This window comes from Vombatus ursinus, unplaced genomic scaffold (genome assembly GCF_900497805.2).
Source record: "Vombatus ursinus unplaced genomic scaffold, bare-nosed wombat genome assembly UNPS02014799.1, whole genome shotgun sequence".
In the NCBI taxonomy this organism is placed as follows: domain Eukaryota; kingdom Metazoa; phylum Chordata; class Mammalia; order Diprotodontia; family Vombatidae; genus Vombatus; species Vombatus ursinus.
Window position 1 is genome coordinate 23,383,519 of NW_020954577.1, and position 15,956 is coordinate 23,399,474.

Consider the following 15,956-nt stretch of genomic DNA (forward strand, 5'->3'; position numbering starts at 1 on the left):
AATACTTTATAATTAGTATCTGTGCTTGCTTACATTGCCTAATAGTGCATTTTCTTAACTATTTGAATGATCATGTCTTTAGATTTCATGTGCTGATTTTTAAATTTAATCTTGAAATGACAAACAGTAACAAAAAGTAGTTTATTGTATTGTCTTTCATCCAGTCTTTGGTTCAGTGGATTATTACTTCTTGGTATAAAAGTGCACATCTCGGCAATTATGTTATCTTTTTCTCCTTGTCAGTTACAGTTCCCTTCTTTTTAGTTGATGAAATGCTGAGCCATATAACTAAGACATTTGTCACCTTCAGCATCTGCAGTCTTTCTTTGATATTAACAATACAAACTTTCAAAAATGCCATGAATCTCTGTATTTAAAATAAGGTAGTAATTTGCCTTTGTATTGTTAGTTCAGACTGTAAAAAGGATTGTCACTCACAAAGGAGAAAGGGCTGTTTTGCGAAGTTACACTTCAGGGAGAAGGGAGAGTGTTTTGAAGTATAAATGTACCATATAGGTCATTAACTGTAAAGAATCTGTGTATTCAAGGAATGTAGTTTAAATGATTCTGTATTTTGCATTTTCTTATCATTGCATTTCTCCAGAATGACAAATTAAACTTCTTTGCATTTGCATGAAACTACAACCTTTTAGAAACTTTCTTATTTGGAATCTCAGGGAGTGTCTTTTATTTGTAACTTGGAGATAATTTTGACATGGCTGTCACATAGAAATCTACTGAGTGGTATGGAGACACTTGTCTACAAAATCAGGAAACCTGGATTCTGATTCTTACTTTACCATCTACCTTTATCAAATCACTTCACTCTGAAATGTAACTTTTCTGTTAAATGAGAAATTGGGACTAGATCATCCCCAAGGGCCTTCCTAGTTCCAGTTTTCTTGGAATCTATAATGACTTTTGCTACCATGATTGAATCTGGGGACCCGACTGCCAGTGACTTATGGTGATTCACACAATTCTTGTTACCAATTTTGGAGGATGTTTGGGCTGTTTGCCTCATGTTTGAAAAATCTGGAAGGAAAATGTTGGAATGAACCAAAATTTAAATAAAGGGATGGCTTGATAAATTAATAATATATTTGAAATATTTTCACCAAACCTTTATGTGTTCCCATGTTTTTAAGTTGAGAAGAGCCAGGACTTTTTTTTGCTGTACCTTTATCCACTGTTCGGCTACTGTCGTAAGACTTTCATGGTTGTAACCTTAATGTATGATATTTCTCATTTTTATAACAGTTTGGAATAGGGAATACATATGTGTAATAAGTGGATGCTTGACATTTTTTGTTCCTGCCATTTGTTTAAAGGGGAGGAATTAACTTTACCTTTGGCAAACATCATTTATTTGTTTTTCTAGTAATTGACTTTTTTTTTATTACATAGTTGATTATAACAATAATGCTTTTGAATTGGTTTTCTCATCCACTCCATTCCCATTCCTCTTAAGCCTAGGGGACAGATGGAGTGTGCTGTTTATTTTTTTTTTTAGCCCTTAGAAGAAATTTATTTTTTTTTCCTCTTTTCTGGAGGAATGAAAAGCAAATTCTTAAAATTCTATCAATTGTGGTAGAAATATCCAGACTAAATATAAAAGAAGTAAGTAATTTTAATACCTGATCAGGTATTAGGGTATAATACACCCACTCTGATAAATTGAAAGCATTCTAGCTCATGAGATCATAGAATAGTTATCTATCTAGTTCCTCAACTGCCATTCTTTTGTAATATTATAATATAATGATATATGATGTAACATAATATAACACCATTTATATTAATCTGTATATATTGTATATCATATATTATTAATCTGTACATCTATTTATATTTATATACCAGTTTAGACTATAAACTCCTTGAGGGCAGGAGTTGTTTTCCCTTTTGCCTTGATATCCCCTGCTCCTACTATAGTGTTTAGCACTAGTGGGTACTAAATTTGTACTTGTTTATTGATTGATTGATTCCTTAAAAAGTAGATAATTTTTTTTTAATGTAGCTTGTACCTACTGTGGATACTATGTAGAGAAGTATAACAGTAATTGGGATGTAACCATGGATTTCCAGGGGTGGAGCCAAGATGGCAGAACTTAGCTGAGCTCTCCAAACATTTCCCTCCAAACAACTTTAAAATAATACCTCAAAGTAAATTCTGGAGTGGTAGAGCCAACGGAAGGTCAGAGTGAGACATTCTTCTAACCCAAGACCACATGGGAGGTCAGAAAGAGAGATCAGTGACATGAGGGGAAAGGCTGGCCCAGAGCTGGTGGTGGGACTAGGGGGTGGTAGCAGAAGCAGCAGTGGCTTTGGGGGCTCTCAAGCCGGAGACAGTAAGTGGACCTTGCAGCTGGTCAGAAGGAGATTGCAGAGGACCCCTGTGTTAGTACTGAATACAGGACCAGACTGTTTGGCAGCTCCTTTGCTTATACTCACTTCTGGATCATAGTTCAAGGGCAGAGAGGAGCACTTTTGGTCAAGAGGGAGTGGAAGTCCTGAGGGGCAATATCACTTCTAGATCAGGGACCATAGGGAACAATATCATTTCTTCTCCCAAGGGAGAAGGGGCCCTGGAGAGTAGTATTGATTATGCTACATATAAGGAAAAGATATAATGTATATAAGGAACTATATAATATATCAGATATAAGGGATTACATGTAAGAAATTTCCCTTTATTCCTATGTTCTCTAGAGTTCAGTTCAGTCAATGTATTAGGAGACTATCATCAGCGTAACTTGCCACATAAATAACAAAACCAGCAGAAATCATGTGATTATCTCGATAGCTACAAAAAAGCTTTTGACAAAATACAACACTCATTCCTATTAAAAACACTGGAGAGGATAGGAATAAAAGGAACTTTCCTTGAAGTGTATAAAGAGTATTATCTATGTAAAATTAAGGGCAAGTAATATCTGTAATGGGGATAAACTTTTTATCAGGAGTGTTTGGAAGTCCCCTATTTCGTTGAATGTCCATCTCCTTCCCTGAAAGATTATTCTCATTTTCGCTGAGTAGTTGATCCTTGGCTGTAATCCAAGCTCCTTTGCCTTACAGAATATCATATTCCACGCCCTACAGCCTTTTAATGTAGAAGCTGCAAGGTCCTGTGTAATCCTGCCTGTGGTTCCATGATATTTAAATTGTTTCTTTCTGACTGCTTGCAGTATTTTCTCTTTGACCTGGTAATTTTGGAATTTGGCTACTATATTCCTTGGCATTTTCAATTTGGGAGAGGAGATTGGTGGATTTTTTCTATGGCTATTTTACCCTCTGGTTCTAGGACTTAAGAGCAGTTTTCCTTTATAATTTCCAGAAAGATACTGTCCAGGCTCTTTTTTTCATTGTGATTTTCAGGTAGACTAATAATTTTTAAATTGTCTCTCCTGGATCAATTTTCCAGGTCAGTTGTTTTACCAATGAGGTATTTTACGTTTTCATTTATTTTTTCATTCATTTGTTTCTGTTTGACTGATTCTCACTCTCTCATAGAGGCATTAGCTTCCACTTGCCCAATTCTAATTTTTAACAAATTGTTTTCTTCTATTACATTTTGTACCTCCTTTTCCATTTGGCCCATTTTATTTTTTAAGAAGTTCTTCTCCTCACTGAGTTTTTGTGTCTTCTTTTCTGTTTGGCCAATTCTGCTTTTTAAGGAGTTGTTTTCTTCAGTGTGCTTTTTTCCATTTGGCCAATTGTATTTTTTAAGGACTTGTTTTCTACAGTTAATTTTTATCCTGTTGACTCTCTCTTACACACCTCTTATTTCTTTTCTCAATTTTTCTTCTACCTCTATTATTTGACTTTTAAAATCCTTCCTGAGCTCTTCCAAGAAGGCTTTTTGGGCTTCAGACCAGTTCATAATCTGTAATGGGGATAAACTTGAAGCCTTCTCAGTAAAATCAGGAGTGAAGCAAGGATGTCTGTTATCACTACTGTTAATTCAATATTGTACTAGAAATACTAGCTCTAGCAATAAGACAGGAAAAAGAAATTAAAGGAATAAAATTAGGCAGTGAGAAAACTCAACTATCACTTTCTGTGGATAATATGATGGTATACTTAGGGAATCCTAGAGAACAAACTAAAAACTAGTTAAAATAATTACCAATTTCAGCAAAGTTGCAAGGTATAAAATAAGCCCACATAAATCATCAGCATTGCTATGCACTACCAACAAAAGCCAACAGGAAGACATAGAAAGAGAAATTCCATTTCTAGTAACTGCAGACAATGCAATGCTAATCAAACTGTCAAAGAACTATTTTATAGAGCTAGAAAAAATAGTAACAAAATTCATGTGGAAGAACAAAAGGTCAAGAATATCAGGGAAATCAATGGAAAAAAATGTTAAGGAAGGAGGCCTACCAGTACTAGATCTCAAAGTGTATTGCAAAGAAGGAATCATCAAAACAATCTGTTACTGACTAAGAAATAGAATGGTGGTCCAGAGGAATAGATTAGTTACACAATACACAGTAGTAAATGACCATAGTAATCTAGTGTTTGATAAACCCAAACATCCAAGCTTTTGGAGTTAGAACTCAACACTTGACAAAAGTTGCTGGGAAAACTAGCAAACAGTTTGGCAAAAACTGGGCATAGATCAACATATCATATGATAAGCAAATTAGGAGAGCATAGAAAAATGTACCTGTCAGATCTATGGATAAGAGAAGAGTTTATCACCAAACATGAAATAGAGAGGATTATAAGAAGTAAAACAGATAATTTTGAATTCATAAAATTAAAAAGCTTTTTCACAAACAAAACTAATGCAGCCAAAATAGAAGGAAAACAAGAAACTAGGGGAAAATTTTACAGCAAATTTCTCTGATAAAGTCCTCGTTTCTCAAGTATATAGGGAAGTAAGCCAAATTTATAAAAATATATTTCCCAGTTGATAAATAGTCAAATGATATAAACAGGCAATTGTCAGAAGAAGAAATAAAAACTATCCATAGTCACATAAAAAGTGCTTTAAATCACTATTGATTAGAAAAATGCAAATTCAAAGAACTCAGAGATACCACCACACACCTATCAGATTGGCTAAAATTACTGAAAAGGAAAATGAGAAATGCTAGAGGAGATGTGGAAAAAGGGACAGTAATACATTGTTACTGTAGTTATGAACTAATTCAACCATTCTGGAGAACAATTTGGAACTATGCCAAAAGGGTTATAAAACTATGCATACCTTTTGACTCAGCAATACCACTGCTAGGTCTGTATCCCAAAGAGATCAAAGAAAAGAGAAAAAGGGCTATTTGTACAAAAATATTTATAGTAGCTCTTTTTGTGGTGGCAAAGAATTGGAAAGTGAGGGGATGCCCATCAGTTGAGGAATGGCTGAACAAGTTATATAGGGTTGTGATAGGATACTATTATAGTATAAGAAATAATGAGCAGGATGGTTTCAGAAAAACTTGGGACGACTTATATGAACTGATGCGAAGTGACGTAAGCAGAACCAGGAGAACATGTGCATGGTAACAGCAACAGCAATATTGCAGAGATGTTGTGAAAGACTTGACTACTCGGATCAAAACAGTGATCTGAGACTGTTCTAAAGGACCTATGATAAAAAGTGCTGTCTACCTCCAGAGAGAGAACCAATGAACTCTGAATGCAGATTGATGCATTTTTTAAACTTTCTTTGTTTTTATTGTTTTACCTGGTGTTTTCTTTTGCACCATTTCTAATATGGAAATATGTTTTACGTGACTTCACGTGTATTTGTTGTTGTTTGGTCAGTTCAGTCATGTCTGACTCTTTGTGACCCCTTTCTCTTGGATTTTCTTGGCAAAGACACTGGAGTGGTTTGCTATTTCCTTCTCCAGCTCATTTTACAGACAAGGAAACTGAGGCAAGGAAGGTTAAGTGAATTGCCCAGGGTCACACAGCTAATAAGTGTTTGAGGCCAGATTTGAACTCAGGAAGAGGAGTCTGACTCCAGACCTGACATTCTGTGCACTTGCCTTTTCAAGGAAGGGGGACAGGGATGGAGAGAGAGAGAGAATTTGGAACTCAAAATTAATTATATACATATATATATATATATACATATATATGGTTATATATTTTAAAAATATAATTAGGAAATATTTAACAAAATAAAAATGGTTTAAAATGATTAAAAAAAGATAACCATGAATCATCCCTCTTCAACTGCTCTTACCAAGCCCTGAGGGTAGGGCAGGAGGAACAGGAATTATGCTTCCAACATGGCTTCTTTTTTTTTGTGATAATCCTTATAAGCGTTCCCCTCCAACCAAAGGCTCTCAGGTCAGATGCTTGGCTCTCTGTGTCCCTTCTTTTAGCCCTCCAAAGATGAGTCGCTCATACTGCAGGGCCCAACATCCTATTGCCTTTAGGATGGAATATACACTCCTCTGCTTGTTGTTTAAAATATCCCCTTGTTCCTCTTCACGCACTGCTCATTCCAGCCAGACCAGCCCAGTGATGGCAGTTCCCTGAGCCCAGTGCTCTGTCTTCTGCCTCTTTGCCCTCCAAAAGTCTTCTCCCACATCTGCACTGCACCAGCTAGGATCCTGTCATCTGTGCAGAACCATTACAGATCCCCTAAGGATGCACATTTTCTGTTTCTTCAGAGTACATTCATTTCACTAGTGCCTTGTGGAATGGCAGCTCCTTGAACTTACCTTTTTATTTTTAGTCTTTGCATTCTCAGTACCTAGCACTGTGCTTGGCACATAGTAGGTACTTAATAAATGTCTATTTAGTTGCATTTAATCGACAACCGCACAGTAAAATATTAGAAGGTGTGTGATGTGGGTAAGTCTAGTTCTCAGGGTCTTGAATTAGGTCACGTTGGATAACAAGAGATTTTGACTTTGTGGACATATTTTGGGGACATAATGCTGTATTACATTGTGTTCATCATGACTGATCTTTTCACAGAGTTGCTTGATTAATGAGCTGGAGAAGACCACTTTGGATATTTTGCACTTCATCTTCTGTTTTGATTAGTTCACAAGCAGGTGATGGCTGATGGAAAATCAGCTTGTGGTTTTTACTTGGACCCACCATAAAAATTCAGCATTATTTACATTTTGAGGAAAAATGGCATTCCTAGCTTTAATGAGACTAATTTTTAAATAAAAAGAGAAAAAAGCATTTCTTATAACTTTAATAGATGCAAGTCACATGATATATCCTTATAAATGATGATTATAAATGTAAGTAATTATTATCAACTGCAACAATTGAAATGCTATCCCCAAGTGCTACTGTTGCTATAGGTTTTGATTACTGGTGAAGTAAAGAGAATACCCTATTTATTGGGGCAGGTAGTGTCAATCTTTCTTTTTTTTTCTAATCTTTAATGAATCACTTTCTTTTTTCAGCAAATATCTGTTGAGCATCTCCCATGCACAGTGCCCTATGCTAGGACCTTGGGAAGATACAGACATAGATATGTCATGATCCTTGACTACAAGGAGCCTGCAGTGAAATAAGGGGATATCAAACATGCATACAGATGATAAATAGATGAGGAGTGAAAAGTACCAGCTTATCTGGAGGCGGGGTGTGTGGTTTCGTGAAAACTCTGCTGCTGGACTTGAACTCTGGGGAGACCTCACTTTTTTTCCCAGCACTGACATTTCCTGGTTATAGGATACTGAGCAAGTCACTAAACTCTGCAAGTCTCAGTTTCCTCATCTGTGAAATGGGTAGGATGGTACTTATAGTGCCCACCTCATGGGTTTGTTGTGAAGGGAGCACTTGTCAAACTTGAACCTATGTGAATGTTAGCTATTGTTAATATGTCTGTTTCCTTTACCACTGGAGTAATAGCCGCAGCAGAGCTAGGCAGGTTGCATGCACAGTCTGCTTGGTATATAGGCTGAGGCATACTGCCTACTCCCAGAAGCCTTCCAGGGAGGCTAGAAGTTTTACTCTCACTTAATTTTCTAAAGCTCTGGTCTTGAAGCCAGTTAAAAGTCCTGTGTCTGAGTCCTGACTTCTGTACTTACCAGCTCGAGGATGCTGAGTAAGTCACGTGGCTTCCTCTTTGTAAAATGGAAAGACGACTGCTTTGATTACCTACCTCCCAAAGATGTGAAGAAAGCATTCTGTGAACCTTCAGTGAGCTACCCAAATTGGGTTATTATCATATTTTTGTTATGATCGATATAGTAGCGCTGTATTAGGAATTGATACTTCAGTGTGAATTAATTCATCAGATGCTTTCTTGTATGAAGGCTAGTGGAGAATATGTTCTGATGAGGAGGAGACAGTTGGGTCTAGGGCAGAGTGTGCAGCCCAGGGAGAGCAGATGTGTGTGAACTTTTACAGTGAGGTCCCAGGGAGTCATGAGGTCATCAGATGCCTAGGGGAAGTTTCACTGGCTTCACAATTTAGCTGTGGCCTGGCCCTGACTGCATGTGACAAAATGGTTTTTCCTGAACTATTTGGCTCCAAAGCAGGGAGGCTGATAGAAGCTATTGTAGCTGTCCCAGTGAATGGTGCATGTAATGCCCCACCATTTTGGAACTCGTGAGCACAGTTAGACACAGCACCAGCAGCTATCAATAGGGATTAAAGAGGTAATTGAAACCTAAAAGTGTGGTTGAAGCTCTAGGTTCAGGAATGTTCCAGAGCTTTCTGCCTTCTCTTGACTGATATAGCAGGATAGGAAAAGTAGGGAATGTGGCAAAAGTAGCAGATACATAGCCAGGCACTAGCTTCAGCGTGAGAAAAACTGGTTGAAAAATCTTGACCACCCCTAAAGTAAACATGCCATCTGTAACCATTGGGTTCTCAGAATTTATTAAGCATCTACTTTGTCCAAGACACTGTACTAGATGCTAGGAATATGAGGAAAAACTTGTAAATCACTCTCTGCCCTACATCCCAGCAGCATATACTGCGGGCAGTATGCCAAGATTCCAGTGTCTGTCGAGACTTATTCCCTCTGACAGCTATTTGTGCCTCCCAGTCCTTGTGACCTGTCTAGGTACCCACAGCTGTATGTGTTAAATCCAAGCCTTCCTGACTCCAACATATGCACTGTATTGTATCCACTGTGCTGGTATGGTGTGCATTAGGATAAATAAACTTATTTGGAAGAAGAAATAAATTGAACTACAAAATGACTCAGAGTATCACCATGTGATCATGAAAAATGTGCTTTCTCTGTTGGATCAATGATTGTTTTAGTCCATTACATTTAATGACTGCTTTATCAGTGATTAGTTTGTCAAATCAGAAAAAAACAAGGCCTGAAAACATCATGCATAAACTCCCTGCATTATTTACAGCATAATCTTCTCTGAGCCCCTAAACCTTAACTTAGTGAAATATAATGAATGGTAAAACCAATTGTGGAGAGGATTGCTCCCTTATTGGCAACTAGAAATCAGTAGCGTGTCCTTTGTATCACTTATGAAAGTCACATCCTGGCATAAAAGTGAAATCAGAAGAGTGGAAATAAATTAAAGGACAGAGGAACATTAGGAAGAACAGTTTAGCATTTACTCATCCCAAATCATTAATATTTCATCCTCCCAGCTTCTCAGTGGGGCCATTGAAGAATATTTTGGTACCTGGGGCGTAATACTGTGTCACTGTGGAAGCTCCTCTTAAGCTGGTGGGAATAGTCACTGTATCTCCTTCCTTTTGGAAACTTCCTTGTAGGAATGCCAGGGATTGTCCTTTGTTTTTCCTCTATTTTTTGATGATCCAGTGAAAATGAAGAGAGCGTCAGATGGCAGCTAATGTATTGGCTTCTCAGGCTATTTATTGTCAAGGGCATGGTTGAAACAGCCTTCCTGGTTTTCTACACCTCCTGTCCTACAGTCAGCCCTACCTCCCTCCCTTTGGTGTGCATCCTTCCCAAATCCTGCTGATCCTTTCTTCCTGTTAAACATAATCACAACTTCCATACAACTGTTGTCGTTTGTTAGCCTTTTGTTTTGGAACACCTTCCATTCAAACAAACTTTTATTTGTAATTCCTGCCTCTGATTCCCAAACCTAGGATGACTTCTACAGTTCACTGCCATGACATTTCCCTTCCTCCTTTGAAACTTAAAACTCACAGCTTCCTCGAGTAGGATAGCCTGCCTGTACTCAGCCTCTTGTGCATTGGTTTCTGCGTCTTTTGGGGCACATGTTCAGCATTCTCTCCAGCCTCATTAGTTTTGAAGTTTATGATTTCTGTTTATGTATCATGTTTTTATCTTATCCACTCCCACATCCATGATTGACTTTTAAAAAAAAAATCTCCTTATAGCACTTAGTACACAAGTCTTCTTATGGAGGGCATTCAATAAACATTGTCTGACTGAATGGACTGATTTTGAGAAATGAAGTCTTAAATGTATTCTCACTTCTACCTGATGTTGTTTCTTTGGGTGTAGCGGCTTTAATCTTCATTTGTGACTTCTGCTCATCTGCATATTCCCTTAACTTAGAGATTCATAGCTCTCTGTATGTACTGGGGAGTTCTGGTGGCTGGAAGTCTGACTTCTCTATGAATAAGTGGAGTCATACACTACATAGATTAATGGCTAATCAGTAAGTTAGATTTGTATATTATATATTTATATTATGTAGTATTATATTATTTTATAGTATATATTTCCTATTATGTAATATTTTTATATTATATAGATTTTATATTATGTATTTTATAATTATTTTATATTATGTAATATATTCTTCCATTTGTTACTTTTGAGTTTTTTTTTTCAGCTTTTTATTTAACTTGTACTCAGACAGTCTACTGTAATATTGTATATATGCATGTGTGTATATGTATGTATAATGGTCCTGGATAGTACGCATAAATGTGTGTGTACACACACACACACACACACGCGCGTATACATACATACATGTATGCATACATACATGTGTGTATGTATGTGTATATATGTGTTTAAATGGTCTTAGATAATATAGCAGTATTGATCTAAATGTTTAGCTATATAGATAGTACTTAATGTTGACAGTGAATTGTTTTATAAGGAAGATCAGTGGTTCTTTACGCATAGCAATAATCATTTGTATTTTGGAAGCCATGTTTATTTCAACTTTTCTTTTTTTTCAGAACCATATTAAGTCCATAGACTCAGGAGAGACCAATATAGATGGAGCCATAGGTCAGTATTTCATGAGGGCATTTTTACCTCTTCATTTAAAGTATTTTGACATTGTGTTTTGTGTCATAATAGCAAAGCCATGTAATGATCATTTTATTTCCAGGTCCAACAGCATCAGAAGAGTTGATCAAGATTACTTTATTAGCTTTTGAAGCAGTAACACAGCATCCAGCCTTGCTGATGCATTTTCGCTCCACGGTCAGTTCTGACAATTTTTTAAAGAGTCTGTAGTCTGTTTGTTGAGTAAGTTCCTCATAGTGTAGGACTTCCAAGTAATGCAATTATAAGTGAGTGTTGTTCATAAATAATAAATAATAAATGTTCTAGTGTGTTCAGGGTCATGCTGGAGCTCATGATAGAACTTTTGGATTTAATTCCACAAATATTCGTTGAATCCCTGCTGCTGGGACTAGGTACTACTGGGTCCTAGGTGAGGTAACAGTGAGTAAGACGCGTTCCTCGCTTCAGGCACCTCACAGAATCTTTCTTCCTGGGCCATCTCTTACAGCTTGCTTCCCTCCATAAAGCCTGTGAAGAGAAGAGCTTCTGCCAGAATGGCTGATGCTAGGCACCAGGAGAATACCTTGGGCTTCTTCAGCTTTTCTGTTTCTCTGTCTAGTTTCAGTGAGTTCTATAGAACCAGGGGAAATGGAAGATATCAAGTGAGATGGCTTTTGACTTGGAACCTTTTGCATCCAGATTAGATTTAAGTTGCATCCATGGCTTAGGTCAGTTTTTATTTTCAGCTCTGCCGCCTCCCTTTCCTTTGTCTGGTACGTCCTTATTAGTTACTTCTCTTTACTTTTCTTCAAACTGTCGCCTTGTTGAGATATGTCACTGCCCTTCCCTGGGCCTTGGGTTTAACTTCTTCAAAATAGAAGTTGTGACATTTTCATTGCTGTCCATGTGAGGTTTTAAAATGAAGAAAGCTCATAGTAATCCTTAAAGTAGCATATAAATTTATACATTGAGAGTATTATCAAGTAGACTTCTCTTCCCAAGTTTATTTAATTATTTTCATGACAGGTATAGTGGATAGAGAGTAGGCCTCCCCTACAGGAAGACCTGAGATCAGGGTCCTTTTCTGATGCATGCTGGCTCTTTGACCCTGAGAATGTCATGTAAGGGTTTAGGGCACCAAGGAATCTCTCAAAGACTGATTTTGGAAAGAAAAGATACACTGATAACTGTACGTTGGTAGAAGGCCGTTCTTCACCCAGCATTTCCTTCTGCCGGTGAAAGCAGAGTCCAATGCCTAACCCCATTTTTGTAATTAGAAAGAGTTATTTTTGAAATATGGAAAATTATCACCAGCCTTCCTTGATCATTTCCATAACAATCTTTTCTTCTTTCTTCCAGTGAATCTTTAGTTGCCCAGTTATCATCTTAAATCTGCTTCCATAATGAAAAATGTCCTGAATTTAATGAGTTAAGTTGGAAGATCTTTCAGTAACTGTCTTCCATTTAACTTGAAGCTTAATTAGTTTATTACCAGATGAAGAGACTCTGGCATACTAATTATTTGATATACAGCCTGCATTATTGTGGAGAAAACTGTTGCTTCATCTTACATGATGCATACAAAATATTTTTAGAATGCTTTAACTCATGGAATATCGTCTAATTACCTCTTTGGGAGCATGACTGGCATCCATGAATATAAATACACCCTAGTGGATATAGGAATGTAGTAAGCACCATTTCAAAAGTTAAAGTTAACCATATTAAAGGACCCAAAGAAATACTCATTATACAGAAAGATATCCTTCATATTGACCAGAAGTGCTTCTCTCAGATTGCTCCCAGATTTCAGGATAGTTTAATTATATAAAACTGGTAACAATTTGTGTGTTCTAAAGAACAGTGAAAAGTATCAGACTGGTTTTGTTTTGTTTTGTTTTGTTTTTTAGTGAAAAATTTTTCTAGGAAGGCTATTAGTTTAAAGAAAAAAAAAAGATGATTTCCACATTAGAAGAGTTGGACAAATTAATCCATCCAAAATATATTTTTGCAGCAGCTGAAAAATTAACTAAGTCCAAAAACTGATGTATTTATCACCTACTCCTGAACAATTGGGTTTTTGACAATCAGTCTACCTTTGAATATTTCCTTATACCATGTTTTTAGTTTCACAGTCTGCAGAGGGATAGAATCTTTTTTATATGTTGTTGAAATGTTTATTAATTTGTAGACAGTCCCCAATTTTATATATGCTTGACTTATATGTACCCCTTACACACAAATGTCTACCCTTCCTTGATCAGTCTCAGGCCTGGCCTCCAGTTCTCAGCCTCAGTTTCCTCTTGCAGTTTTCCCTCACAAGGCCTATTTCTTCTCTCTGTTTTACTCTTTGTCATTCAGCGCTCACCTGAGCACTGGTGGTATGGACAGACCAGGCCTGAACCTGAATTTCCTCTTATACACAGCTTCATTTCACTTCAGTTTTTTCTTTGTAAAGGTCTACTATTAACATATATACATGGATTTGAATTTTGTCATCAAATTGAATGTCTTTAAATGTAAGGTCCTCTTGGTGAGGGCAAGCAGAACAACAGAAAGAATTTGGGGGGGCATCTATTTTACCTTTTCATATTATCACTAAGAACCCCATAATTTAGTTCTCTAGGCTCAGGTTGGACAGAGATGGTGGGTGAAGCAATAGGCAAGAGAAAGGGACACAGTTCAATTCTTGTAGCTTGTGGGGAAAAAAAAAAAGATTGTAACTAGCAAGCCAGATAGGACTGAAAAATGACTTTCGGGGTCCCAGCCCACTGCAGCTCTTTGCCTCTGAACTCCCAACAGTCCTCCACATCTTCCCTTCTGTTTCCTTACCACCACCCTATTGCATAGTCCTTTACCATGGGATCTATTGTCAGTGGTTTGAAACTGAGAGAGGCCTAACTCCCACTGCAGTGGGAAGAGATGTGTTTTGGCCTTCTAAGTTGGAATTCTAAACTTCGTTATATTATTGAATTATAGATTATAGAAGCTTGATGCCTGTGTTCTGTAGTGCTTTTGGTAGATCGATCATGGATGATAGATCACAGGATTTTGGAGTTGGATATTACTTTAGTGACAATCACGATTTAAAATTCCATGAGGGCAGTAATCAGGGCACTAATCCTATGCTCTGCAAATAGAAGGTGCTTAATAATTATTTCTAGAACTGAATTTATTCTAGTCTAACTACCTGCTCACCCCTTCCTTTATAAATCAAGATACTGAGGCCCACACAATTAAGTGATTTGCCCAAAGTCATGCACCTAATTAGGGGCAGAGTCAGTACCACATTTCGGGTCTATATTAACAATTATATCGGCTTTTGTTGACAGACACCCTGTATTAATGTTGTTTCCATGGGGAAATGCAGCCAAATTTTGAATAAGCACCTTAGAAAGAACCTTTTTGAACGTAACCTCTGCTTATGTTAGGGACATAATAAAAATCTCATCCTTTTGTAGGTTTTGAAATTGGGCACCTGGTACTAGGAAACACTGAGTAGATTGATTATCAAAACTAAATTGGTTAGAACTGGGTATATTGTGGACATTTATTTTTGTCAAATTCAGGTCATAGCAATTGGAGGAGACTTTTCTAAAATGATTCCATCAGTATTATTAATAGTCTCAAAAGAAACTCAGAAGAACTTTATCATTATTTAAAAGAAGGCATTAGAAGGACAGGACTGTGGTAGGTGATGTATCTGAGTCTTGTCATATAGTGTAAACATTTTCTTTGTGACATGAAAATTTTATATTTTAAGACATGATTAATAGCTGTTTCAGAAGTCAAACTCATTTATTTAAGCTATGTTTCATGATTTGATAAATTGTCCCAGTTGACGTTTGGTTATTTGAATTGTGCCAATCTAAACACAACCTCTTTATACATTACTTATAGATGAGGGTGCTTCTACTTAAGACACCATGAATCAGGAACCTGAGTCTTCTGATTTCCAAACCAGTTTTTTTTTGGTATTATTATTCTTCAGATTTTTAAATGGATTTTTTTTTCTTTTCTGTTGACCTCAGCTTTCTTAGTTCATGGTTAACATAAGAGCCTTCTCTTTGTGAATTTGCACAAGGACACAAGCACTGGAAGATACATTGCTCAGCTGTCTTGGATCTTTCCTATAGCTCTACAAATTGACAAACTAAAAACAAAAAAGTTTGAGAAATGATTAAAATTTGTTATCATACTTTGCTTTTTATTCCTGCCCAACCCTTGTCCCAAATACTGTTGCTGCAACCTAGCAGGTGATGATTCAACCGTTCCTGGTATTTTTGAGGGAGTGGGAGGAGGGAAACACCTGAATTCTTATACAGATGGAAAATAGAAACACAATTGAACTAGAACTCTGCATGTAAGTAATAGGGCTGCTGGAAAGACTTATGGTGAACTGGTGCAAAGTGAAATGAGCAGAACCAGGAAAACATTGTACACAGTAACAGCAGTACTATACAGTGATCCACTGTGAATGACTTAACTATTCTCAGCAATACCATGATCCAAGACAATTCTGAAGGATTTATGATGAAAATCCTCTACCAGAGAAGGAACTGATGGAGTCTGAATGTAGATTGAAGCATGGTTTTTTAAACTTTTTTTTTCTTTTTCTTCTTATTTTTGGGGGTCTGTGTTTTCTTTTGCAATATGACCAATATGTTTTGCATGACGGCATATGTATAATCCATATCTAATTGCTTACTGTCTTAATGAGGGGAGAGGGAAAGGAAGGAATGAAAATTTGGAACTCAAAATTAAAAAAAAAAACCAAAGGTTAAAGCGGTTTTTACATGTAATT

The 15,956-nt window shown here is 36.8% G+C and overlaps 1 protein-coding gene across 4 annotated transcripts in view; it reads left to right on the forward strand.

Annotated features, from left to right (window-relative positions):
- ULK4 (unc-51 like kinase 4) overlaps nucleotides 1-15,956 on the forward strand; it is a 636,813-nt gene that overhangs the window by 198,250 nt on the left and 422,607 nt on the right. For all 4 annotated transcript variants that reach the window (XM_027872479.1, XM_027872481.1, XM_027872482.1 and 1 more), the window contains 2 exons: nucleotides 11,101-11,152; nucleotides 11,256-11,350. In XM_027872479.1, coding sequence (XP_027728280.1) covers nucleotides 11,101-11,152; nucleotides 11,256-11,350 — 147 coding nt within the window. The remainder of the gene's footprint in view (nucleotides 1-11,100; nucleotides 11,153-11,255; nucleotides 11,351-15,956) is intronic.